The 23,308-nt window shown below is 44.3% G+C and overlaps 1 protein-coding gene and 1 pseudogene across 7 annotated transcripts in view; both read left to right on the forward strand.

The window, feature by feature from the left end:
* The window catches only part of KIAA0753, a 55,047-nt gene extending 36,602 nt beyond the window's left edge, over positions 1–18,445 (forward strand). For 3 of the 6 annotated variants that reach the window (XM_082860190.1, XM_082860189.1, XM_082860185.1), the window contains 5 exons: positions 521–706; positions 1,825–1,906; positions 7,064–7,184; positions 7,685–7,909; positions 17,650–18,445. In XM_082860190.1, coding sequence (XP_082716316.1) covers positions 521–706; positions 1,825–1,906; positions 7,064–7,184; positions 7,685–7,909; positions 17,650–17,767 — 732 coding nt within the window. In that variant the 3' untranslated portion in view covers positions 17,768–18,445. Of the gene's footprint in view, positions 1–520; positions 707–1,824; positions 1,907–7,063; positions 7,185–7,684; positions 7,916–17,649 lie in introns of those variants that run through there. The other 3 variants (XM_082860186.1, XM_082860187.1, XM_082860188.1) reach the window with 3 other exon arrangements.
* On the forward strand, positions 13,399–15,461 carry LOC309975217 (small ribosomal subunit protein eS1-like; annotated as a pseudogene). Its single transcript has one exon. The product of its transcript is annotated as a small ribosomal subunit protein eS1-like (transcript).
* Positions 18,446–23,308: the final 4,863 nt, after the last annotated feature.

Raw genomic sequence — 23,308 nt, forward strand, 5'->3', positions numbered from 1 at the left:
ACACATGTAAAAATGCTTTGCAAGCTGTAAAGTGAATGTAGAGAATACAAGGTCAAGAAAGGCTGGTAGAAGCTCTTCCAGGTTACAGGTGGAAAGTCTCAAGCAAAGACAAGAATCATGAACTTTCGTGATGTCATGAACAGGTGTTTTTACAAAGCACTGAACCAAAAAGAGAATACTGTAGGTATGTCCTCTGTAGTATGTGACATGTGAAATATTGGACATTCTTCTGAGTATAGCACAAGGAATATATTTGCTTTACCAACTGGCAAAACAGGTAATAAAGATAATTCCCACGGACAGTAATGGTACTCCTCAGTTGATGTTACTGTTTAAATGACTGTGGTAGAAATTGTACTGATGTCACTGCTCTTGACGTTTACTGACTTAGGAGAGGTTAGATGTAGTGTAGAAACTGCATGTTAGATCACTGCGTGGTTGGTTTATCATGAGTAGCATTAATCTTTAAGATCTCTGTTATTTCTGATTCGCCTCTCCATCCCCTTCCCTTGTTTTGCAGGCTACAGCTATTGATTGTGAATCCAGCAGCATTCAGCAGCTGGATGATTTTTTGGAAGATGCCGCTCACGAGCTCTGGGCTGTGACTCACTCTAAGATCTCGGAGCCTGAGGCCTTAGCCACCTGGGGGGACAGCAATGACAGCCCATGTCTGGAGGCCATGATGCTCCGCATGGAGGAAATGGAGGTAAGGCCGGGACTGCCAGCTCTGGTCGGCGGCTGGCTGCTGACTTCTGCCGAGCGCCGCTTCTCCTCATGGCTCTGTAGCTTAGAACTTCAGAGTCACCTGGTCCTGAGTTTAAATCCCAGCTCGACTGCCAGCCCAGTGTACGGCCTTGGTAAAGTCCTGTACCCTCTCTAATAAGTAGGGTGCTTTTAAGGACAAAATGAGGTATGAAGTATCAGCACCCTACCTGACACATAACTCATCGTTGGTATGGGATACGAAAGACACTGGACCGGAGCCCAGGCCCACCGATGCGACCAACAACTTAACTTCTTCATCCCTCAGCTTGTAAATGCTGTTCAGTTGCCTCTTCTGCTCTGCTAGCATGTGATCCTGGCAAATCACAGCTAACTTTACCTTCTCTAATTCCCATGATACTACTTTAGAACGCTTTTCCCAGAGAATTTTAGACCTCAAACATTACTCAAGCCAACCCCTGGATTGTTCTGAGCAGGAAATTGAGACCCAATAAGGGAGTAAGTGACGTGGCCAAGGTCACACAAAAATTCCCACCAGAGGTGGGCTGAGAATCCAGGTCTCCTGACTCCTAGTTCAGCATTTTCTTTTTAACTCCACCATGATGAAAGCTCATTTTGGCTTTGCTGCTAAACAGAAACATTATAGGGAAGGCAACTTTTAGTTGGTTTTTGAAAATTTAAAAATGTGTAGTTTATCCTAGTCTTGTAACTGATTACCCCTCGTTAACGGTCTAGACCTGAAGGGTCCAAAATGGTAGTCTGTAGCCACAGATGGCCATTTAATGTAAATTAATTAAGATTAAGTACATCACTCACATTTCAAGTGGTCAATAGTTAGTAGCTGGTATATTGGACATGGCAAAAATAGAACATTTCCATCATCACTTCAAGTTCTAGTGGGCAGTGCTGGTCTAGATTAGATTAATTAGATTAATTGCTTCATTTTCTTTTACATTTCATCTCATGAACTAATCACTTCCTGGCCCTGGGAGATGCCTGTTTCTGGTAATGGGTCTATAGGAAATGTCTGCTGTACTAGTCTCTGGTTTGTAATGAAACTAATTTTTTTCCTCATAAATTATACTTTTTTTTTTTTTAAAGAAATACCAGGAGACGGTTCGCCAAAGATATAATAAAATTGTATTTACTGATCCTCATCTTTGGATGCAGGAAGAAAAAAATGGTGAGTGTTTCCCCACTTTTTCCCTTGACATTGTATTCTGAAAAATTTCAAACATACAGAAAAGTTGAAAAAATTCTGCAGTGGACACCCATATACGCATCTTCTAGATTCTACAATTAAAATGTTGCTGTGTTTGCTTTATCATATGTCTACTTATCCTCTGTGCATCCATCAATCCATCTTATTTTTGGATGCATTTCAGAGTAATTTGAAGACATCAGTACATCTTATCTGAAATATTTCAACATTTGTTATCACTAACTAGGGCTTAATATTTATTTATGGCTTTTTTTCCTTTTGAGATAAAATTCACATATAATAAAATGCACAAATCTTAACTTATTAAGTGTTAACTTATTAAGTGTTGTTTGATGGGTTTTGACAGACGGGCATACCTTTGTTACCCAACACTTCTCTCAAAACAGAGCTTCTCATCACTGTGGAGAGTTCCCCTATGCTCCTTCCCTGTCAGTTCCGCCTCACCCAGGCAACGACTGTGCTTTTTTTTTTTTTAACTATAGATTAGTTTTGCCTATTTTAGAATTTCATATAAATGGAATCATACATGTATTTACTCTTTTGTCTAAGGCTTCTTTCATTTAGCATGATATCTTATAAATTTATCTATTACTTGTTTCCTATTGCCACAGTAACAAGTTAAAGCACAAATTTAGCAGTTTAAAACAGATTTTTTCTCTTACAGTTCCTGGAGGTCAGAAGTTTGAAGTGAGTCTTAAAGGGCTAAAATCAAGGTGGTGGCAGGGCTGGTTCCTTCTTCCAGCTTCTAAGGCTGCCTGCAGTCCTTGGCTTGCAGCCATATTACTTCACACTGCTTCTGTTGTCACATTGCCTTCTCCTCTTCTGAGTCAAATCTTCCTCTGCCTGCTTGTTATAAGGACATGTTGATTACACTTAGGGGCCACCCCAGTGATCCAGGTTACTCTCATCATCTCAAGATCCTTAAAGTCCCTCTTGCCATAGAGGGGACATTAACAGGTTCCAGGGAATAGAATGTGGAGCCAGCGTGCAGCCTACCACACTTTGTATCAGCGTTCATTCCTTTTTATTGCTGAGTAGTATTCCATTGTACGCATGTACCACATCTAGTTTATCCATTTGCCTGTAGATCTGCATTTGGTTATTTCTAGTTTGAGGCTATTAGAAATAAATCTGCTATGGGTGTATTCATGTATAGTCTTTGTACGGACATAAGTTTTCATTTCTCTTGGATAAACACCTGAGTAGACTTGCCAGGTTATGGGATAGGTACATGTTTAACTTTATAAAAAACTGCCAAACCTTTCCCCAAAGTGGCTGTACCGTTTTACACTCCCATCTACATTGAGTTCCTGTTGCTAGAGAGCTTTGCCAATATTTGACTTGTCAGTCTTTTTCATTGTAACCATTCTGGTGGGCCTGTAGCAATATCTCTTTATGGCTTTAATTTCATTTCCTTGGTGAATAATGATGTTTAGAACATTTTCAAGTAGTTATTAGTCATTTGTATGTCTTCCTTTGTGAAGTGTCCAAATCTTTTGTACGTTTTAAGAAATTGGATTGTCTTTTTATTTTTGAGTTGTAGGAATTCTTTATGCATTGTGGGTTTGACTTCTTTGTCATATATATATATATATATATATATATATATATATAGTTTGTTTTCAAAACAGCTTTATTGGATGTAATTCACATACCATAAAATTTACCCTTTTACAGAGTTCAGTAATTTTTAGTATATTTACAGAATTGTGCAGACGTCATTGCTAATTCCAGAACGTTTTCATCACTGAAAAGAAGCCCTGCATCCAGTAGCATCACCCCGCGTTCTCCCTCCCCTCATCCCAGCAGTCACTAATCTTGTCCAGCGGATATCTGCAAACATTCTTCCCCATCTATAGCACACCTATTTATTTTCTCAAATGTGTTTTATTATGAGCAGACATTTTAAATTTTGATAAAGTCTAACCTGTCCATTTTTTCTTGTATAGTTTTTGCTTTCTCTGATCTAATAAACCTTTGCCTACTCCCAAGTTGAGAAGAGAGACTCTGGTTTTCCTCTAGAAGCTTCATGGTTTTAGCTTTTATGTGTGGGCCTGTGATCCATCTTGAGTAAAAGTTTGCCTGTGGTTTGAGGTAGAGGTTCTTTTTTTTTTTCCACTAATGGATATCCACTTGTTCTTGCTCTGTTTGTTGAAAAGACTTTCAGTTTTCTCTTCCGTTTTAAAAAATTCATACATATGCATTCTGGCTGCAGTTGCTAGGCTACTATCACAATTCGGGCTGGGAAGTGTTACTCAAATTCTCTTTGACACATGCTTATCAGTTATTACTTTACTCAGTGAAAGGAGGAAAATAAAATGTGGTTAAACATTACCTCTAAAGGAATTTCAGTACTATGAGTATTAAGAGAAGTAAAGGAAATTGTGGTTATAGAAGGTTTACTACAGCAGCTTATGTATATATACTTTTTTTAGAGTATGAGTTTGGGGTATTGTCTTAGGAAAAGTATTCTCCATGTCAAATTCTGACAGAAAGATGAGCCATCTAAACAAAATAACAAATTTGTTCCTTTTGTCTTCTGTAATTTTTCCAGCGCTATTCTTTGTTCATGTCGTTCTCTCTTTCCCCCATTCCTACTCCAGCTTCCATTTTCATCCTCACATGACAGTTGAACCATTCTTCGAGGCCCGGCTCACGTGATCCTACTCGGCCGTGCTTTTCCTGGCTTTCCTAGGCTGGAACTTTGCTCCCTTCCTGTGAACTCCCGTAGACTTTTGGCATGTCCTACCCTGTTAGAGCTCTTTATCTCTCCCAAAGAAGCCACAGAATATTTGAGGCCAGAGAGTTTTGTCATATTCAGTTGTGTCCCGACGGTACCTAGCATGGGCCTGGCACAGGGAGGACCCCTCTAATCATTGCTTAGTGAATCCGTGGGCATCTTTTCGTAAGGAAGCAGAGGAGAGGGAAATGTTGAAGGGCGACTGTTTCACTGATGGTTTGGCCAATGGCCACAGTCAGGTTGCATCATGCAGAAGACAGCCTTACCAAGGACTCAGTGTTCTCTTTTTCAAGGACAATTTAAATTGTTAGTCACTATCTCTGACTCTGCTAGAGTCTAGGTTTGCATTTAAAAGGAGCTCCGAAATGAATTTTTGGACACTTTAAATCCAGAATCATGAAATCCTCATAAGGACCCTCTGTTTCTAATTGTTCTGATTGTATGTTCAGTTGCATCACAAAAACCAAATTTAAAGTGATTTTTGAATTGTGCAGTGTCGAACGAACCTATAGCTCTTATCTTCTCTTTTCTGAAATCAATTGAAAATTGATTGTACTCTCAGTAATATTTTCTAATATTCTTTTATTTTTTAGATGTTGGGGGTAGGAGTTTATTAATTAATTTATTTTTGCTGTGTTGGATCTTCATTTCTGTGCAAGGGCTTTCTCTAGTTGTGGCAAGCGGGGGCCACTCTTCATCGCGGTGCACGGGCCTCTCACAATCGCGGCCTCTGTTGTTGCGGAGCACAGGCTCCAGACGTGTAGGCTCAGTAGCTGTGGCTCATGGGCCTAGTTGCTCTGCAGCATGTGGGATCCCCCCAGACCAGGGCTCGAACCCGTGTCCCCTGCATTAGCAGGCAGATTCTCAACCACTGCACCACCAGGGAAGCCCCTCTCAGTAATATTTTTACAAAAACTGACTTATGCAGTATTTCTGAGCATAAAAAATCATAAGCATATAAATATGTGGGTCAGAGATTCTACATTTTTTAATTAGTTATCTATTTTATACATATTAGTATATATATGTCAATCCCAATCTCGCAATTCATCCCCCCCACCCTGCTTTCCCCCCTTGGTGTCCATATGTTTGTTCTCTACATCTGTGTCTCTATTTCTGCCTTGCAAACCGGTTCGTCTGTACCATTTTTCTAGATTCCACATAAATGCGTTAATATACGATATTTGTTTTTCTCTTTCTGACTTACTTCAGTCTGTATGACAGTCTCTAGGTCCATACACATCTCTACAAATGACCCAATTTCATTCCTTTTTATGGCTGAGTAATATTCCATTGTATATATGTACTACATCTTCTTTATCCATTCATCTGTTGATGGGCATTTAGGTTGCTTCCATGACCTGGCTATTGTAAATAGTGCTGCAATGAACATTGGGGTGCATGTGTCTTTTTGAATTATGATTTTCTCTGGGTGTGTGCCAGTAGTGGGATTCTACATTTGAAATGCATTTAAAATGATAAGTAATCCAAAACTCAAAAGAGCGGTCAAGCCTGCAAGGTATAGTTAATAAGTTAAATGTTTTGACTATCATCATGCAGATTTTTCCAACGAAGCCCAGAGACAAATCAGCTAATTAAGTGTTCAGGTGTGAGTGGTTTTTTTCCTTCTCCAGCAATCAAATCATTTAAAGGTTAAAAAACAAACCCAACTGCTTAAGACTCCTCGGAATGGGGGCTGGATCCTAATGGAACCTGGCTTTGCACAGACCTCTTCAAAGAGTCTTCCAAAGAGCTGACAGAAGCTTTTAAACAAGTTCTTTATTTCTTAAAACTGACTCCTCATTGGTTTGTTTCTTGGTAACTTTTATTTTTTTATTTTTTAACGACAGGCCCCTTAATATTATTTATTTTTTGGCTGTATCGGGTCTTAGTTGCAGCGTGCAGGATCTTCTGTTGCAGCACGTGGGCTCCTCGCTGCGGTGTGCAAGCTTCTCTCCAGTTGTGGCGCGTGGGCTCTCTAGTTGTGGCGCGTGAGCTCCAGAGCACACAGGCTCAGTAGTTGCGGCGCTCGGGCTCTACAGTTGTGGTGTGCAGGCTCTGCACTTGTGGCGCACAGGCTGAATTGCCCCGCAGCATGTGGGATCTTAGTTCCCCGACTAGGGATCGAACTGGTGTCCCCTGTATTGTAAGACAGATCCTCAACCACTGGACCACCACGGAAGTCCCTCTTGGGGACTTCTAAATTCCCCTTTTCATTTAAAACAAGGGCACTTTTTTCCCTTTGTACTGCTAATGCAACCTTTATGCTTAAGAGATGTGCCCATGACTTCCTCACAGGTTATTGGCCACCAAGACAGCTCTGATATATACACCAGCATTTCTTTATATGCAGTCATTTTATGCTTCTCCTTTTCTAGACCAAAATATCCCAGCAGTAAGTGAAAGGCGTCTTTCTCCTCATCCAATCAGGATCACAAAGACAGCAGCTCGCAAAGACCCAGATGTGAACATCGTGTTAGAAAGGCCCTGCAATGGCACGTAAGTGGTAACGAGACTGTATGATTTCATTGTAGTTGGTTGCCTTTGATGTTGTTAGATTTCACATTCCTTCAATTACCACAAGACAGAGAGAGATTCTCCTTTTGACCAAGATCTTGACAAACTCCAAGATGGCCCAGTAAAATAGTAGTGCTTGTAAGATGGGCATTGAGTGTGTTGCATCTTAAGGATCCTTTCAGTAACGTTTAGCTGGTTTTTACGATTGAAAGCATCACACTGGCACAGGTGATTGTGCAGGTAATTACTGCAAGATCTGCTTTAAGAATTCTTTTGTCCGTGGGACACATGTTCCTCCTGTGTGGAGGGTTAGTCCGGTGTAAAGGAGAAACAATGAGTGGTGATAAGATGTTGCGTTTTGTTCAGTGTGAGGAAGGGAAATGGAGGTAAACCTTTGGTTGTCAAACCATCAGGGTGAATTAACAGTTTACCCTCGCTTGCAGATGATTTTGAATGCTCTCATCATTTTTATTTGCTCTCAGTTCCCTAGATGAAAGTGTGGGAACAGAGGAGAGACCGGAAAAAAGAGAGAATCCCCTTCTGTCCCTTTCAGAAGATGCTCAGCAGAAGGAAGGCCGAGCTGCCCTCTTTGTCCCGCGGGGCATGCGGCGCAGCATTGGTGACTACTGCCGCCGCTTCGAGCAGTACCTCCGGGTTACTGCGCACGAGGCTGTGGGCTCCTTCAACCCGTGGCTGATAGCTGAAAGGTCAGTAGAAGGTTTGTGCTTTGTTGAGGAACTGGGTGCCACGTGTCAACTTACGGAAAGGCTGGAGAAAGGCCTGGCCAGGGTCTCAGGCCGTGCTTTTGCGCCCTGGAGTTCCAGTGGCTGCTTCGGGGCTAGTGAACAGGCTTTCTCTGCTAAATGCCTCTCTTCAGGGAGAGGAGATGGGAAAACTGCATGGCTGATGGCATCCAAAGGAGCGTTCTGCAGACTCCTCTCCTTAGGTAGAGGCACAATATTCAAGACAGGACAGGTTTCCTGTTGCTGTTACTGAGGGCTGTGTCATCAGAGAACACAGATTATTACTGGGCAGGAAACAGTTATGATCATGAAATCTTCACGGTCGGGACAAACTTACAGTAGGGGGCTTCCCTGGTGGCGCAGTGGTTGAGAGTCCGCCTGCCGATGCAGGGGGACACGGGTTCATGCCCTGGTCCGGGAGGATCCCACATGCTGCGGAGCGGCTGGGCCCGTGAGCCATGGCCGCTGAGCCTGCGCGTCCAGAGCCTGTGCTCCACAATGGGAGAGGCCACAACAGTGAGAGGCCCGCGTACGGCAAAAAAAAAAAAAAAAAAAAAAACTTACAGTAGGAGCAGCAGGCCTACAGACTTTGCTACACTTAACCTCCTCCTTCTGGCTGTCGCCTCCCCTAAGAAGGGGAGTTTTGTGGAGTCAGAAAACAGTCCCACTGCTACTAAATATTTGAAGAATGGGTAGCCTTCTTTTACGTAAATAGTTAATCGAAAGGTGTGTGTAAATTCCTTCTCTTAAAATGGAGCCCAAATTTAAATTCCTCATGAGCATCACTTTATTACATACGTGCAGATAATCTTCATCATTGAGCCAAGCAGTATACCATGATGACATTTCTTTCTTGAACAAGTTTCAAACGTATTCCAGGATTTAATAACTGCCTCTTTTTTTTTTTTTTTTTTTTTGCGGTACGCGGGCCTCTCACTGTTGTGGCCTCTCCCGTTACGGAGCACAGGCTCCGGACGTGCAGGCTCAGCGGCCATGGCTCACGGGCCCAGCCGCTCCGCGGCATGTGGGATCTTCCCGGACCGGGGCACGAACCTGTGTCCCCTGCATCGGCAGGCGGACTCTCAACCACTGCGCCACCAGGGAAGCCCTAACTGCCTCTTTTTAATTTGCCTATTCTTTTATGTATTTGTTATCGTTTCCCACATACTAGCCAACACGTCTGAACATAATTTTTCTCATGATCAGATATGTTGATTAATCTCTGTTTCTCGCCTCCACCCCGACTCTTTCTCCTGAGGCCCTCTTTCCTTCTGCCTCAGTCTGGCCCAGCCGCTTTCTAGGTCTGCAGTGTGGTTCTGGTCCTGGGAACCACATTGAGTATGCGATTCTCCCTCCCATGTTAGGATCCTTGTTTTCTGTTTGCACGTGTCCTCCTCTTTCTTGGTTTACTCTCTTACTCTGATGGAGCCTATACTGCTTTGTGTGATTAGAGGACATTTCTTGAGACTTAAAATGTTTGAAGGTGTCTATCTTCATACTTGATTGATGATTTGGCTGGGTTTTAAATTACTGGTTTATTACTTTATTTATTTATTTTTGGCTGTGTTGGGTCTTTGTTGCTGCACGCGGGCTTTCTCTAGTTGTGGCCAGCAGGGGCTACTCTTCATTGTGGTGCGTGGGCTTCTCATTGCGGTGGCTTCTCTTGTTGCGGAGCGTGGACTCTAGGCGCACGGGCTTCAGTAGTTGTGGCTCACGGGCTCAGTAGTTGTGGCTCGCGAGCTCTAGAGCGCAGGCTCAGTAGTTGTGGTGCACGGGCGTAGTCGCTCCGCTGCATGTGGGATCTTCCCGGACCAGGGCTCGAACCCGTGTCCCCTGCATTGGCAAGTGGATTCTTAACCACTGCACCACCAGGAAAGCCCCAAATTACTGGTTTATTTTTTCCAAAGAATATACCTTCCTTTTATTGTGGGGGTCAAGCAGGGATCGTCAGGTAGCTGCCAGGAGCAGACGTGGAGACCCATCAGTCTAACTGCTTGTTCTGCAGATTCTCAGCCAGTTGCTTCATTTCCTACTGGATCCTTCATTCCACTTTCATGGTTCCTGGTTCTCTTACTTCCAGAGTCTTTCTGTGAGACGTGTTTTGTGAGACAGATCAGCTTGCTTTTCCTTGGCATCTCCCTCTATGTACCCTAAGGTTTCAGCTTCCTCTGTATTTTTCCTCTGTACTGCTGAGTCAATTTTGATTCTTCCATGTGCTTTTTATCTTCCGAAAATCTTGGACATTTCTCATCTAGTTTTGTCTTTTTCTCCTTGCAGATTTCTGTGTTCATTTATCTCCTTTTATTTTGGTGGGCTTTTGGGTGAGATCAGAGATGATCACTTATGTTCTATCTCTCAGGTTTAGCCTGAAGTCCTGGGACTTCTCTTAATATACATACCCTTCAAAGCATATGAGACCCTTTGTTCTGTTGAGACGCGCATTTATTTTCTGGAGAGGAGAGTAGGTACACTTGACTTGCTTCCGTGTGTTAACACGCAGTCCTGTAGCATACTCACTGGTTTGCACAGAACCTGTCTGGATTGGTTAGGCTAACTGGCATCTTGGGAAGTCCAAAATAAGCTAAGGAAGATAGACTGTTCCTTGTATGTTCTTACCACTTGATTAACGATACATTTTGTTCATAGTTGTTTTGTAGATGTAGGGAAAAGCTCTCTCAGTTTATAAGGACTAATAGGTTAAGATGTTGAGGTCAGATCTATTAAAATACGCCTGAATTTCACGGATGTTCTCTTCTCCTGTCCTTGACCCTCAAGTGACAGCACATCTAAATATTCTAGCTCTGTTTTTGATCTCCCTTGTTTTGTTTCTTAATTTGAGTGTTCCAAAGATGAGAAGTATATTGATCAAATCTTGAAAAAGTATCCAAAGACAGTTGACTTCATCTGATAGCCTCTGGGTGAGGGAGAAGTAAGCTGAGTTTTTCTCCTTCTTTTAATGTCTCCACTCCTCCCTCCACGAGAAAAGCACTGTTCCAGTGGTCAAATGGGGCAGGTGATATAAACTGGATGTAAATAAAAGAGTCATTCTGGAAGGGAAGGCTTAAGGTGATAATGCTTTTAATGAAAGCAAACTCTTAAAGGTTCCTTGTTTGAAAAACAAATCAGGAGGCTTCTGGTTGAAAAGGTCAGATTGAGGGCTTCCCTGGTGGCGCAGTGGTTGGGGGTCTGCCTGCCAATGCAGGGGACACAGGTTCGTGCCCCGGTCCGGGAAGATCCCACATGCCGCGGAGCGGCTGGGCCCGTGAGCCATGGCCGCTGAGCCTGCGCGTCCGGAGCCTGTGCTCCGCAACGGGAGAGGCCACAACAGTGAAAGGCCCGCGTATCGGGGAAAAAAAAAAAAAGAAAGAAAAGAAAAGGACAGATTGAACATATGATTTATCTCTACTCCCTATATCCCTAGCCCACTGTATGCCACTGAAAGACTAGATAAAAGGCATGAAACCATAGATGACAGCAAATAAGAAATAGCAAGAAAAATTTGAAAGCCACAAAGCAGTTAGAGAAATGGCAAGTGACTTAGCAGACCAGAGAGAGCCAAGTGCCTGATGAGGGTCGAGCCAAGACCCTGGCTGATTTGTGCAGAAGAACCTTGGTAAGACTCAGGAATGAGGAGCACTAGATGCGTGGGTCCAGGGGAATCAGAAAGTAGGAGGCTTAGTTGAAACTCTCAGTCTTGAATATAGCAGATTGCTAAGCGATCCAGACATTTGCTGAAAACCATGAAAGCTACATAGGCTATTATAACAGAGAAAACATCTGCATAATAAGAGTTCCAGAATGTGAAAACAGGGAAAAAGGAGGCATGGAAAATTATTGAGGAAATACTATAGAAAAATCCCCAGAAGGTTGTTAGTCTCTAGATTGAAAGGGTTCGCCAGTTGCCCACTGTGAGTGAGTGAGTGAGTGAATAAATAAACAGAACAGAACACATCACGGCATGCTGTTGTGCAAAGGATAGGTGGGCATCCCAATGTAAGGAGAAGATGACAGAAGGTTCCAGAGAGTTAAAAGTGGGCACATTCAAATAATCAGAAATGAGAATGGCATATTGTTGTCAGTAGCAACCCTGCTAGAAGATATTAGAGCATGCCTCCCATATTTACCCTAGAATTCTGTGCTCAGCTAAATTATTGATTAAATAAAAGGGTAGAATAAAGACAGTTTAAGGTATGCAAAGTGTCCAAAAATGTAGTTCCCATGCACTGTTTCTCAGTAAGCTACCAGAAGGTGTGTACCACCAGCACAAGGTGCACATTGAGAAAGAGGAAGACAGGATTTAGGAAACTTAAGACCCCAACGTGGAACTTGCAAGAAAATGGGAAGAGCTATTTCTAAGAGAATTTTTCAGTGAGCATAGAAAGCAGCTAGTCTAGATTGGAGTCAGGAGGACAGAGGGCTCCAGGAGGAGTAGTTTCCAGCAGGGGAAGCCAGCGTGAGGAAGGTTAAAAAAGAAGAAGAAAACAGATACATTACCTCATGTGTTTGAATGTATTGGGAGCACCTTTGTGTTTCTCTCATAGTTTGAGGATGAATTAGTGATAGGAATATAGAAAGCAAAGCAAGCATAAAAACAACGTAATCACTTCTGCTTCTAGTAATGACACAGTTGGTAATTTTGGACCGCCTCTCCCACTGAGGATAACTGTTAATAGAAAAGCTAGATTAAAAATAAAACGTACATGCTTGAAGGCACCAGGAAGTTAACTAGGTAATGAAGAATAACTGGGCCAGGATCCTGAGGAGACAGAGACCCAGGGAGGTTAGCCCTTGTCTGGCACTGGATTGGCAGTTCTGGAGGAAGATGAATGGTACTTTCAGTGGCCTTTTCAGATCAGAGGACAGAGGTGGAAATTAAGGGCTTGCCAAGGGCGGGGAACTGGCCTGATGAACTTCCCTTGTTTCTGATTGGGACCCTGAAGGGTGGCACTCTGGAATAAGGGTGACTGGGAAGCCGGCAGGCCCTCTCAGGACTCCACTCAGTTCCACATCATCTCACTTCCTGAGATTGCGTTGAGGTGATTCTAGATTGTTGCCCCGCAGGCACCGAGCAGAAGCAAACTTAACCTTTCTCTGAAGATTTATAATATCATCTTAGGATTGAAATTATTTCTGCAATTTTCAAATTCAGTGTCTGGTATATGGTAAAAAAAAAAAAAAAAAATGGCAGGCAACAGAGAGACATGACAATAACAAGAACCAGACCCACAGCAGCTCCACATGTCAGAGCCACTGGGCACAGATATTGGAATAACTGTGCCCACTATGTGCGTAGAGATAAAGGACACACTTCAGAATTTTAGCAGAGAACTGGGAACTAAACTAAATCCCCGTGGATGTTCGAGAACTGAAAAATACAAATTCTGAAATGAGCAGCTCATTGGATGGGCTTAATAGCCAATTAGACACATCAAAAGAAAAGATTAGAGCCTTTTGGCTCTCTGAGCAGCACCATGGCGTCAGCAAGAACAGGCGTCTTATGAAAGGCGGCCAAAAGGGAGCCAAGAAGAAAGTGGTTGACCCATTTTCTAAGAAAGATTGCTATGATGTGGAAGCACCAGCTATGTTCAATGTAAGAGATATTGGGAAAACACTAGTCACGAGAACTCAGGGAACCAAAATCGCATCTGACGGCCTCAAGTGTTGTGTTTTTGAAGTGAGCCTTGCTGATCTGCAGAATGATGAGTTTGCATTTAGAGAATTCAAGCTAATTACTGAGGATGTTCAGGGCAAAAACTGCCTGACTAATTTCCGTGGCATGGGTATTACCCATGACAAAATGTGCTCCCATGGTCAAAAAAATGTCAGACCGTGATTGAAGCTCACGTTGATGTCAAGACTACCGATGGTTATTTGCTTCATCTATTCTGTGTGGGTTTTACTAAAAAATGCAACAGTCAGATTCGGAAGACCTTTTATGCCCAGCACCAGCAGGTCCGCCAGATCCGCAAGAAGATGAGGGAAATCATGACCCGAGAGGTGCAGACAAATGACTTGAAAGAGGTGGTCGATAAATTGATTCCAGACAGCATTGGAAAAGACATAGAAAAGGCTTGCCAATCTGTTTATCTGCTCCATGATGTCATTGTTAGAAAGGTAAAAATGCTGAAGAAGCCCAAGTTTGAATTGGGAAAACTCATGGAGCTACTTGGTGAAGGTAGTTGTTCTGGAAAAGCTACTGGGGACGAGGCAGGTGCTCGAGTTGAACGAGCTGATGGACATGAGCCAAGGATCTGCTGAAAATTCAGACTTTTAATGGTGACAAATAAAAGATCTTATTTATGAAAAAAAAATTAGAGACTTGGGACATAGGACAGAAGAAAATATCCAGTGTGATGCACGGAGACACACAAAAAGATGAAAATAAAGAAGAGAGGATGAGGGACGTGGAGGATAAAGGGACAAGGTCTAATATCCATGTGGCTGGAGTCACAGAAGGAGAGGAGAGAGGGAGAATGGGGCAGAAACCACATCCATAGAGAGAACGGCTGATAACTTCCCCAAATAACAAAAGACATCAGGCCGTAGATTCAAGGAGCTCTAAATGCCCCAAGCAAGAAAAATAAAAGAAATCCATATGTAGCATATCACAGTATTGTTGGAAAGTGAAAGATAAAGAGAGAATCTTAAAATCAGCCAGAGGAAGGAAAAAGGAGAAACAGAAACAATGGAAGCTGGATGACCTGGTGTATTTTCTAAAGTTCTAAAAGAGAAAACTACCAATCTGGATCTAAGCCCAGTGAAATGTGTTTCAAGAAGGAAGGCAATAAAGGTTCTAAACAAAGCTGAGAAAATTTATTACCAGTAGACCGTCACTATAGGAAACATTAAAAGGGTATTTTTCAGGCAGAGCAAAAACAGTCACAGATGAAAAGTCAGAAATACGGGAAGGCATGAATTAAGAAAAAGTCAACATGTAGGTAAGTGAATATTGACTGTATAAAACAAAAAACTGATGTCTTATGGGTGTGTGTATGTATGTATATATACATCTGAAATCCACGACAAAAATAGCATATGAATTGGGAAGGGGATAAATAGAGTTAATATTCTAAGAAGGTTCTTGCATTGTCTGGGAAAATGGTAAGAATATCAATTAATGTTAGACTCTAAGTCAAGGATGCTTATTGTAATCTAGAGTGGCCACTAAAAGAATAGGAAGAGTGTTTAAAATCCAAGTTAATAGTGAGGAAAGAATGCAATTTAAACAATCACAAAATCCTAAAAAAGGCAAGAAAGAAGAGAGAACAAATAGACAAATAGAAAGTACGTAGTATTCTAGTAGTAGAAGCTCAAATATATCAGAATTACATTAAGTGAAAAAGAACTATACCCACCAATTAAAAGACGAAAGATTGTCAGATTAGCCAAAATAAAACTGGGACAGGAATTGGGGTAGAAGGGATGAGAGAAGGGGAAGGACACTTATCTTCGTTTACCTCTTTTGTATAATTCTGACTTTTGGAACTGTTAATGTTTCCTGTACATCCCTCCAAATCATCAAGGATGGGGGCGGGCAGTGGAGGTTGACCCTAAATTGGAATACAAAAAGAAATATGACACTAACTGTATTTCCAAGAAATAACCATACTAAAGGGATACATACAGATAAGGCCTTGTCTGAGTTACTTTTTTTTGTTTGTTTTTTTTGCGGTATGCGGGCCTCTCACTGTTTTGGCCTCTCCCGTTGCGGAGCACAGGCTCCGACGCGCAGGCTCAGCGGCCATGGCTCACGGGCCTAGCTGCTCCGCGGCATGTGGGATCTTCCCGGACCGGGGCACGAACCCGTGTCCCCTGCATCAGCAGGCGGACTCTCAACCACTGCGCCACCAGGGAAGCCCCTGAGTTACTTCTGAATGCAGTATTTTGACTCTGTACCTTCTGGCTAAAGACAAAAAGACTGTAAACACATATTAGATTCTAATAAGTAGGTTTCTTTTACCCAGCAGCGTGGGTTAACAATTCTAAAACTACTTTCTCTATATTTTAGGGTTGATCAAATAACTAAGTATATTGTGAATAATGAGAGCCAGGTTTCTGGGGGAAGGCTAGAATGAATCCCCTGTTTTGAAGTGGGATTGGAGGTATTATGAATTTATGGTTTTTGTTAGATATAGAAATAGACATGGGGTGTGTGTCTATGTGTCTGTTTGTCTGTCCGAGTCTATCTGCTGAGAGGGCCTAGAAGCGATGGCACACTTAGTAGCAATGAGCACACTTAGTACCCAGATTTTGGTTTCTAAATACTCTTCTCCATGAAAAGGTACCAGGGCTCCTTGGAGAAATAGCCGATTCCAAGACTGGGGCTGGGAAAATGTAAGATGAGGCTGAAACATCATCTTGTGGCAGAAAGGAAGTGTTCAAAGAATGATGGGGACGTGTCAAGAGGACCTGGGAGCTGGCTTGAAGGGGCTCCTACTGGCCAATCTGGGACACTTTGAGTATCAAAATAAGTAATAATAGAAACAGATTACAAACTGTTGAATAAAATAAGAATGTGTAAGACCAAGCCGATATAAATACATAAATAAGTAATAGAGAAGGGAAAGCTCTTCCATGTAGTTGGGAATGACAGAATTAGAAGATCAGTGTTGGCAACCCTGGAATAATTGATTCAGCAAGTTTGATGAGAAACAGGATATTTACATAGTCTCGAAGTATCTCCCTGCAATATAAGTATTAATTACAAAGGGAAAATAGTGACTTTACAAGGGAGAAACCTGGCAGACATCAGCGTAACTGTGTGATAGAAATTAGCACTCATCATAGTAAGACAAATAGATGTATTGAGGGACACAGTATCCCTTCTGGACATTTGTCCCCAAAATGTAGAACCTGAACCTGATAAACCCAAATTGAGGGACATTCTAAAACAACAAAAAAATAGCCTTTACTCTTCAAAAAATGTTCAGGTCATGAAAGACAGATTGAAGAACGATTCTAGATGAAAATTGACTAAAGAGATGTGGCCACTGAATGCAACATGTGATCCTGCATTGAATCCTGGACTAGAAAATGTTTTCTTTTAAAGGACATTTTTTGGACAGTTGGCAAAAATTTGAAAAAGGTCTGTAGGTAAGATTAGATAATAGTATTGTATCCGTGTTAATGTTAAGATTTTTATAATTGTGTCAGGGTTATTTAAGAGAATATCCTTGTTTTTAGGAAATGTACCCAGAAGTACCTGAGGGATATCAAGTCTGCAACTTACTCTCAAACAGTTTGGAGGCGGGAAAGTGTGTGTGTGTATGGGTGTGTGTGTATGTGTGTGTTGAGAGGAACCTGGAATTTCCTGCCCCCCCCCGCCCCACAGAGAAGGCCCACACCCTTTTCCTCTGTCAGGCAGTTGGGTGGCTGTAGGAGGGAGATCTGGATTGGGGCTGGGTTGCAGCTAGTTAGTTTCCAGTCACCTCTGGTTTCAACCATCTCAAGGGTGAGGTCCGCCCAGTGTGTATTACAGGCCCCTCCCTCTAGCCTGACTTTGGGATCTCAGCACCACCATTTTACTGTCTAGGAAAGCCAGGCTTCTCACCTCGTTTTTCTTCTTTAAAATTATCTTGGCTATTCTTGGCCTCTTGAGTTTCCATTTAAATCTTAGAAGTGACTTGGTAAGTTCCTCAGCTGAGTAACAGAATGGCTCCCATACTTGGCTGTATGTACCTTTAGCTGTGTTGTTTGTCTTCCAGCTTTGCAGAAGAGCTTGTAGATGAAGCTCTGGGGGCCGTGGCTGCTGAATTCCAGGATGTGTGTGAAGATTATGCAGAAGCCGTGTTCACCTCAGAATTCTTGGAGGCGGCTACATAAAGGCTCTCCAAGGCAGGGCCGCCAGTGTCACTGGTGAGGGGGCGGCACCACCCTTTCTACTAGCCACAGGAAATCTTTTTCCTCAGCTGTCCATCCAGGCCCAGAAGGTGCTTCCCACTGAAAGGAAGGAAGTGACAGTGAGGCCATCCTCACTTTGCATCTTCTCATTGTCAGAGCAATGGTTCTGGTAGTTTAGGATGGACTGTGTTATATTTATCAGTGCCCAGGAAACGTGAATCAATTATGACAGTATAATATTTGCTGAATGTATAATTTTCCCGTTGAAATACCATGTTCATTACACTGGCTCAGTTTGGTGATCAGAGCGTTTTGAAAGATAACAGATAAGTCTTCACACAGGGATTCAAGTTGCTGTTGATCTGTGGGTGGCCTTGATGCCAGCACAAGTGCAATTACTCTCTGGTCCCATCACCTGGCTCGTGTTTGCTTCTTTGACAGTTTCCTACGAGGACACCTGTCCTGCCGGGTTACAGACTTGTGTCGAGCACAGGACTTAGTTATGCTGCCAAAACTGCTCCATCATTAAAATAGGAACCCAGCAGTTATCTGTGTACAACAATAAACACACATTTCTCTAATTCTCAGTTGCTAGGTGCTTCTTCACATTTTGAGTTCCTCAAGTCTTTTGTCGCTGTGGGTTGACATATTCTGATATACAGAACTCTGAATTCAGAGGAAGTTTGAGGACATCAGGAGAGGCTGGCCTTCTCTGGGGCCTGGTCAGAGGTACAGAGCTCACCCCCCTCTCTGCTGAGGTCACAAGTTGCTATGTTTCCACACCAAAAAGGAGCCTGTGTGGGAGGAGAAAACAGATCTGGGTAGCGTGAAGACCACAGGGTCTCCCCCAAGAAAGGAAGAAACTTTAAGAACCACAATAGCTTGGTCCTCGAACGTCTTATAAGTCATATTTTACCAAGAGAAAAGCCTCTGTGTTTTCAGAAACTCTGGATTCAGAAAAAGAAAAGGAATGTGTATAAAATAAGGCCACTGCCTCGAAAAAGTTTCCCTCACTTTTTTGCCTGGGGCTTGGTGAAAGAAATGTGGAGAACGAGTGACGTGAGACATACCCCACAGAATAATGTGAATCCTTTTATAGCACATATAGTGTTGTCATCTGGGATTTTTCTCTGAAATACAAGAATTTCAGGTGATAATTTAAGCTGCTTGATCACACTTACTTGTGCAAAATTGATTTTTGTTTAATGTTTTCCTGCTTAATTTTATATAAACTCAGAATTTAAAAGGCTTCAAGGGAAATTAAAGGTCCTCTATTTGAGGAGTTATATATGTACACTTGATAGGAGTGTCTGTTATTGATAATTTGTGTGGCAGTTTTTACTGTGCTCATTTTTTAAATAAACTCAATATTTTAAAGTATGTACATGTCGGTTTGAAAAAATTTACATCTCCTTTTTTTTTCCAGGCAAAGTGAAATGTGATTTACAGAAACCACTGAGAATACTTTTATGTTTAATATGAGCGTACTGGATTATTTGCCACCTCTCACCACCCCCAGAAAGAAATAAATGATAATAAAAGCTAACATTTTATTGAGCACATACTATGTACCAGGCATAGCTCTAAATGCCTTCCCTGTATTAACTTACTTAATCCTCATACCTGTGTGTGGTAGATACCATTAATGTGCCCATTTTGTAGATGAATCAAATGAGGCACAGAATGGGGAGATAATTTGATCACATAAGCCTGTATTCAGCAGCACCGTGGTCATGGATTCACTTACTCCCATAAAGATAGGTGTCAGAGTTTTGAGAGTTCACTCAAGTGCATCCTCCTGCCTCTTCCTGTGTCCGCTCAACATGTCTTAGACGCTGTTGTCTGGACCAGTCCTTTCCTAAGCACCTCCTGTCCGCTGAAGAGTCAGGTCCAGACTCCTTTGCTTGCAGATCTTTCCAGTATCTCTCCTGCTCCTCCCACCGGCTGGGTCTCCCTGTCTCTGGCTCCTGTGGGTGAGGCTTACACCTACCTCCGTGTCTGCTGTCTACTTTATAGCCCTGGCCCACAGTGAACCTCCTCGGCCAAAGCATTCTCCAAAGATGCAAAAATAAATTGCAAGAAATAAACACTTCCATTTGAAAATGGAAGTTGAATCCTTAAAATATAAATTTTCCTGTTTATAGCCTTGCAGTTATCCCAGACCTCTAGAATTTTTGCTCTTCATGAGCAAAGGCTGATCCTCTATAGGTTATTCTCTAACCCCTTCCAGTTTTCTCCTGACCTATTCATGCGTTATTTTCAGAAACAGAGAAATGCGTGAGTGTAGTATTTCTGCGTTACATAGGCTGTCCCAATGGACGGACATGCTGAAATTCCTGATCTGTCCAGCGTCACAGCTCTGGCCCTAGGGGGTCTTACCTGTTTACATGCTTGCCTCTAGTCTGTACAGCTCCTTGAGGGCAAGGCCTCTGCCCAGCATGTAGTTAGTGCTCAGTAAATTCTTTTGAGTTAATGAAAGAAGGAAGGCACACTTTTTCCTGGGGTCGGTTTTGGTTTGCGATGGGGGTTCTATCACATCTCTGCGGAGTCCACAGACATCTCTGTTAATCTTTTGTGACCTGATGTAGGATGTCGCCTGTGAGGAGCTGCAGATCCCATCTCCGAGGTGCCGATGCATCGGGGATTCCAACTCAGAACTTCCAGAACTGCTGCAGAGTGGGCTTGGCGGGGGCCCAGGGCTCGGGCAGAGGGCAGAGGAGTGGATGCGGGACCGCAGCAATGACTGCCTTGATGCCGGGGTCCCTTCCCCCTCTGCCTGCTGGTGCTGGGGGCCGGAGGGGAGGCGGTGAGTAGCATCCTTTCTGCCTCTCCTCCCTCTCTTCCTTTGCTCGCAGTTCCTGCTTCCCTGAAATCGAGGGGAGTATGTGTGCAGGGAGTGGGCAGCCAGAGGCAGTGCCTGGAGGAGGCATGAACTGTGCACTGGTGGGTCTGGAAGGCAAGAGTGAGCATCGGAGCGAAGCCCCCGGGGCCCAGAGGAGAGGAAGGGACTCTAAGCCCGGTCGGAAAGCTTCCGGTTTTCTCTGTGGTGCCATGTAGGTTTCCTTAACTCTTGAATGTTTCTGAGGAAGTGTTTTAGCAACTTGAGGGAGTGATGAGAATTCCCCGCAAACCCTGTAAATCAGGGGTGTCTGCTCACCACGCACGGGTCACCGCAGGAGCGCCCTTTGGGAGGGCCAGCGGGCTGGAGAGCTCTCGGTTCTGGGGGCTCATGAGAAGCAGCAGGAAGGCAGCGGTGTGACCACTATCTTCCTAAATAGTGGCCTCTCCCATTCGCCTCTGCTGGCTCAGGAGCAGAGACCTCTCATCTGTTTATTAGTTGTTTGAACCTAATGATGCGGGCTGGCCTGGAAGGGCTTCCACCAGACGTCCTGAGGGCTTCCCTCGGTCGGGGCCCCAGGGAATCCCATGTCGGCCCCGGGCTGGCTGTCAGGCCCAAGTGATCTCAGTCAACTCGTCCGTCAGTGCGGGTCCCACCCTGACCAGGCTCGCAGCTCTGATAATGACTCTGGGCTGGCTGTGTGGCCAGGCCTCCTCTTTGCTTTGCGGCTCCGGTTCTAGGTCCCTCTTGCCAGCCTGCCCAGGGCCCTGTTCCTGTGACACTGGGCCTGCTCTGCTCTCCCCAGTCTTCCCAGAGCCTCAAGTGTGGCCTCTGACCCTCAGCCTGGAGCAGGGAGCCCCAAAGTTGCCCCCACCCTCTCTGATGAACCCCCTTTATCTGCTGCTCTTCCTAGAGTCCCCTTAGCTGTTTCTGTGCTCCATCTGCCTGGTAACCCTGATCGATTTTTCTTGAACCAAACCTGCTGCCTCTCACCTTTTTTTCTGGCTGACTTTCCATCCACCCAGCGGGACTTTTCTTGTGGCTGAGTCCATCCTTCCCGCCACTGAATCAGACCCCCCACCCGCATGCCCCAGCGGGTGTCCGGAGGTTGGGCTACTCCATGTCCCGACACCACGAAATGAGCAAGACGCCTGCGCCTCCTACCCTTCTCTGAGCTCCAGCTCTCCCGGGGGCTGACTGAGGGGCTGCTCCCCTCCCATTCTGCTCTGGATCCAAGAGAAGTCACCCTGTCCCAGAGCCCCTCTGTCACAGCCTTTGCCTCCCCAGGCGCTGTCTCCCTTTGCTTCCATTGCAACCCTCCCCCGGGCCCCTCGGCACCCCCTCTGGGTGTGTCTTCGCACCTTGTGCCGTTCCTCGCCCTCCCCTCCCCAGCCTCCCTCACTGCCCCCTCCCTGGACCAGAAGCATTTCCCTTCTGCTCTGGTTGTCTCCCTGGAATCTTCCATCCACACACTGTTCCTCTGTCTTCCCTTGGGTGGGGGTGAGGTCAGCCTGAGGCCTCCCACTGTGGGCGCCATGCCTGTATCTAGAAGCTTGCTCTGTCTCTATCCACACCCGGCATCCCATTTGGGAATGCGAGAATTCCAGCAGCGTCCGGCTCTTGACACACTGTGATCAGATCCTGGACACTTGGGCTCTGCCATCTACCCCACAGCTCCAGGGTTCCCTAAGCCTGGGCTGAATTACCTAGGAGGCCCCCAGCAGACGATTCCTCGAGATGGCATGGGAGGCTGGGAGTCCAGAGAGCTGGGGAGATGAGGCTGGCCACCAGCACCTGTGCAGCCACTTGTCTTTATGGCGCCTACAGCCCGAGCTCCAGGGCCAGGCCCAGGAGGAAACATGGTTCTCCTTAGCCATGATTGTCCAACACACTGTTCTTGGAGAGTTACTGAGAGGCTGAGAGAGGTTAAGTGAATATTTGGGGTTTAACCCCATCCCACATCTACTCAGCACTTTACAATTCACAAAATGCCTTTCAATACATTCCCTTCTGTCTTTCAGTCACTGTAGCCACCCTGCATTGTGTACCAGCAGTAACACGGACTGCTTAAGAATGTGAGCCACGAGTTAAAATCTCCTGGGACCTCCATGCCTCAGTTTCCTAATCTGTGAAATGGGGATAACAGTAGTATCCACCCAGGGTTACTGTATGGATTAAGGGAAGTAATCCTTGCAAACATTGAGAAGAGCACCTGGCGGATAGTAAGTGCTCAGCAAGTGTTCACTCTTAGGTTTGTCACTGAGGACTTAGGAGGGGGACGCTTGTGGCTGTTCTCACAGCCTTCTTTCTGAAGTGCTCTCCTTGCCTCTTTGCTCTTGTTGTGTTCTTCCTGCCTACAGCCCTGTGTCTCTTCTTGCCTTGCCCTCGAAGCCAAACACTTGGCAACAGTTAGCCATTCCTTTGGCTGCCCTGAGCCACACAGCTGGTTCCCCCTCCAGCTTATCCCGCTGGGCCACCTCAGAGAGATGTCCCTTTTGGCCACGGGACTAACTGCACCGTGGACAGTGGTCCTGTACGCTTTGCTCTAGAGCTCCCAGTGCCACCAGAACCTTCTGAACTGGACCACATCCTTAAGGGGCAGGCAGATGAAGTATTACTAGCCTTGGTTTTTTTTGTTGTTTTGTTTTTTGTCTGCGTTGGGTCTTCTTTGCCGCATGCGGGCT

This window comes from Leucopleurus acutus (assembly GCF_964270905.1).
Source record: "Leucopleurus acutus genome assembly, chromosome: 19".
NCBI lineage: Eukaryota > Metazoa > Chordata > Mammalia > Artiodactyla > Delphinidae > Leucopleurus > Leucopleurus acutus.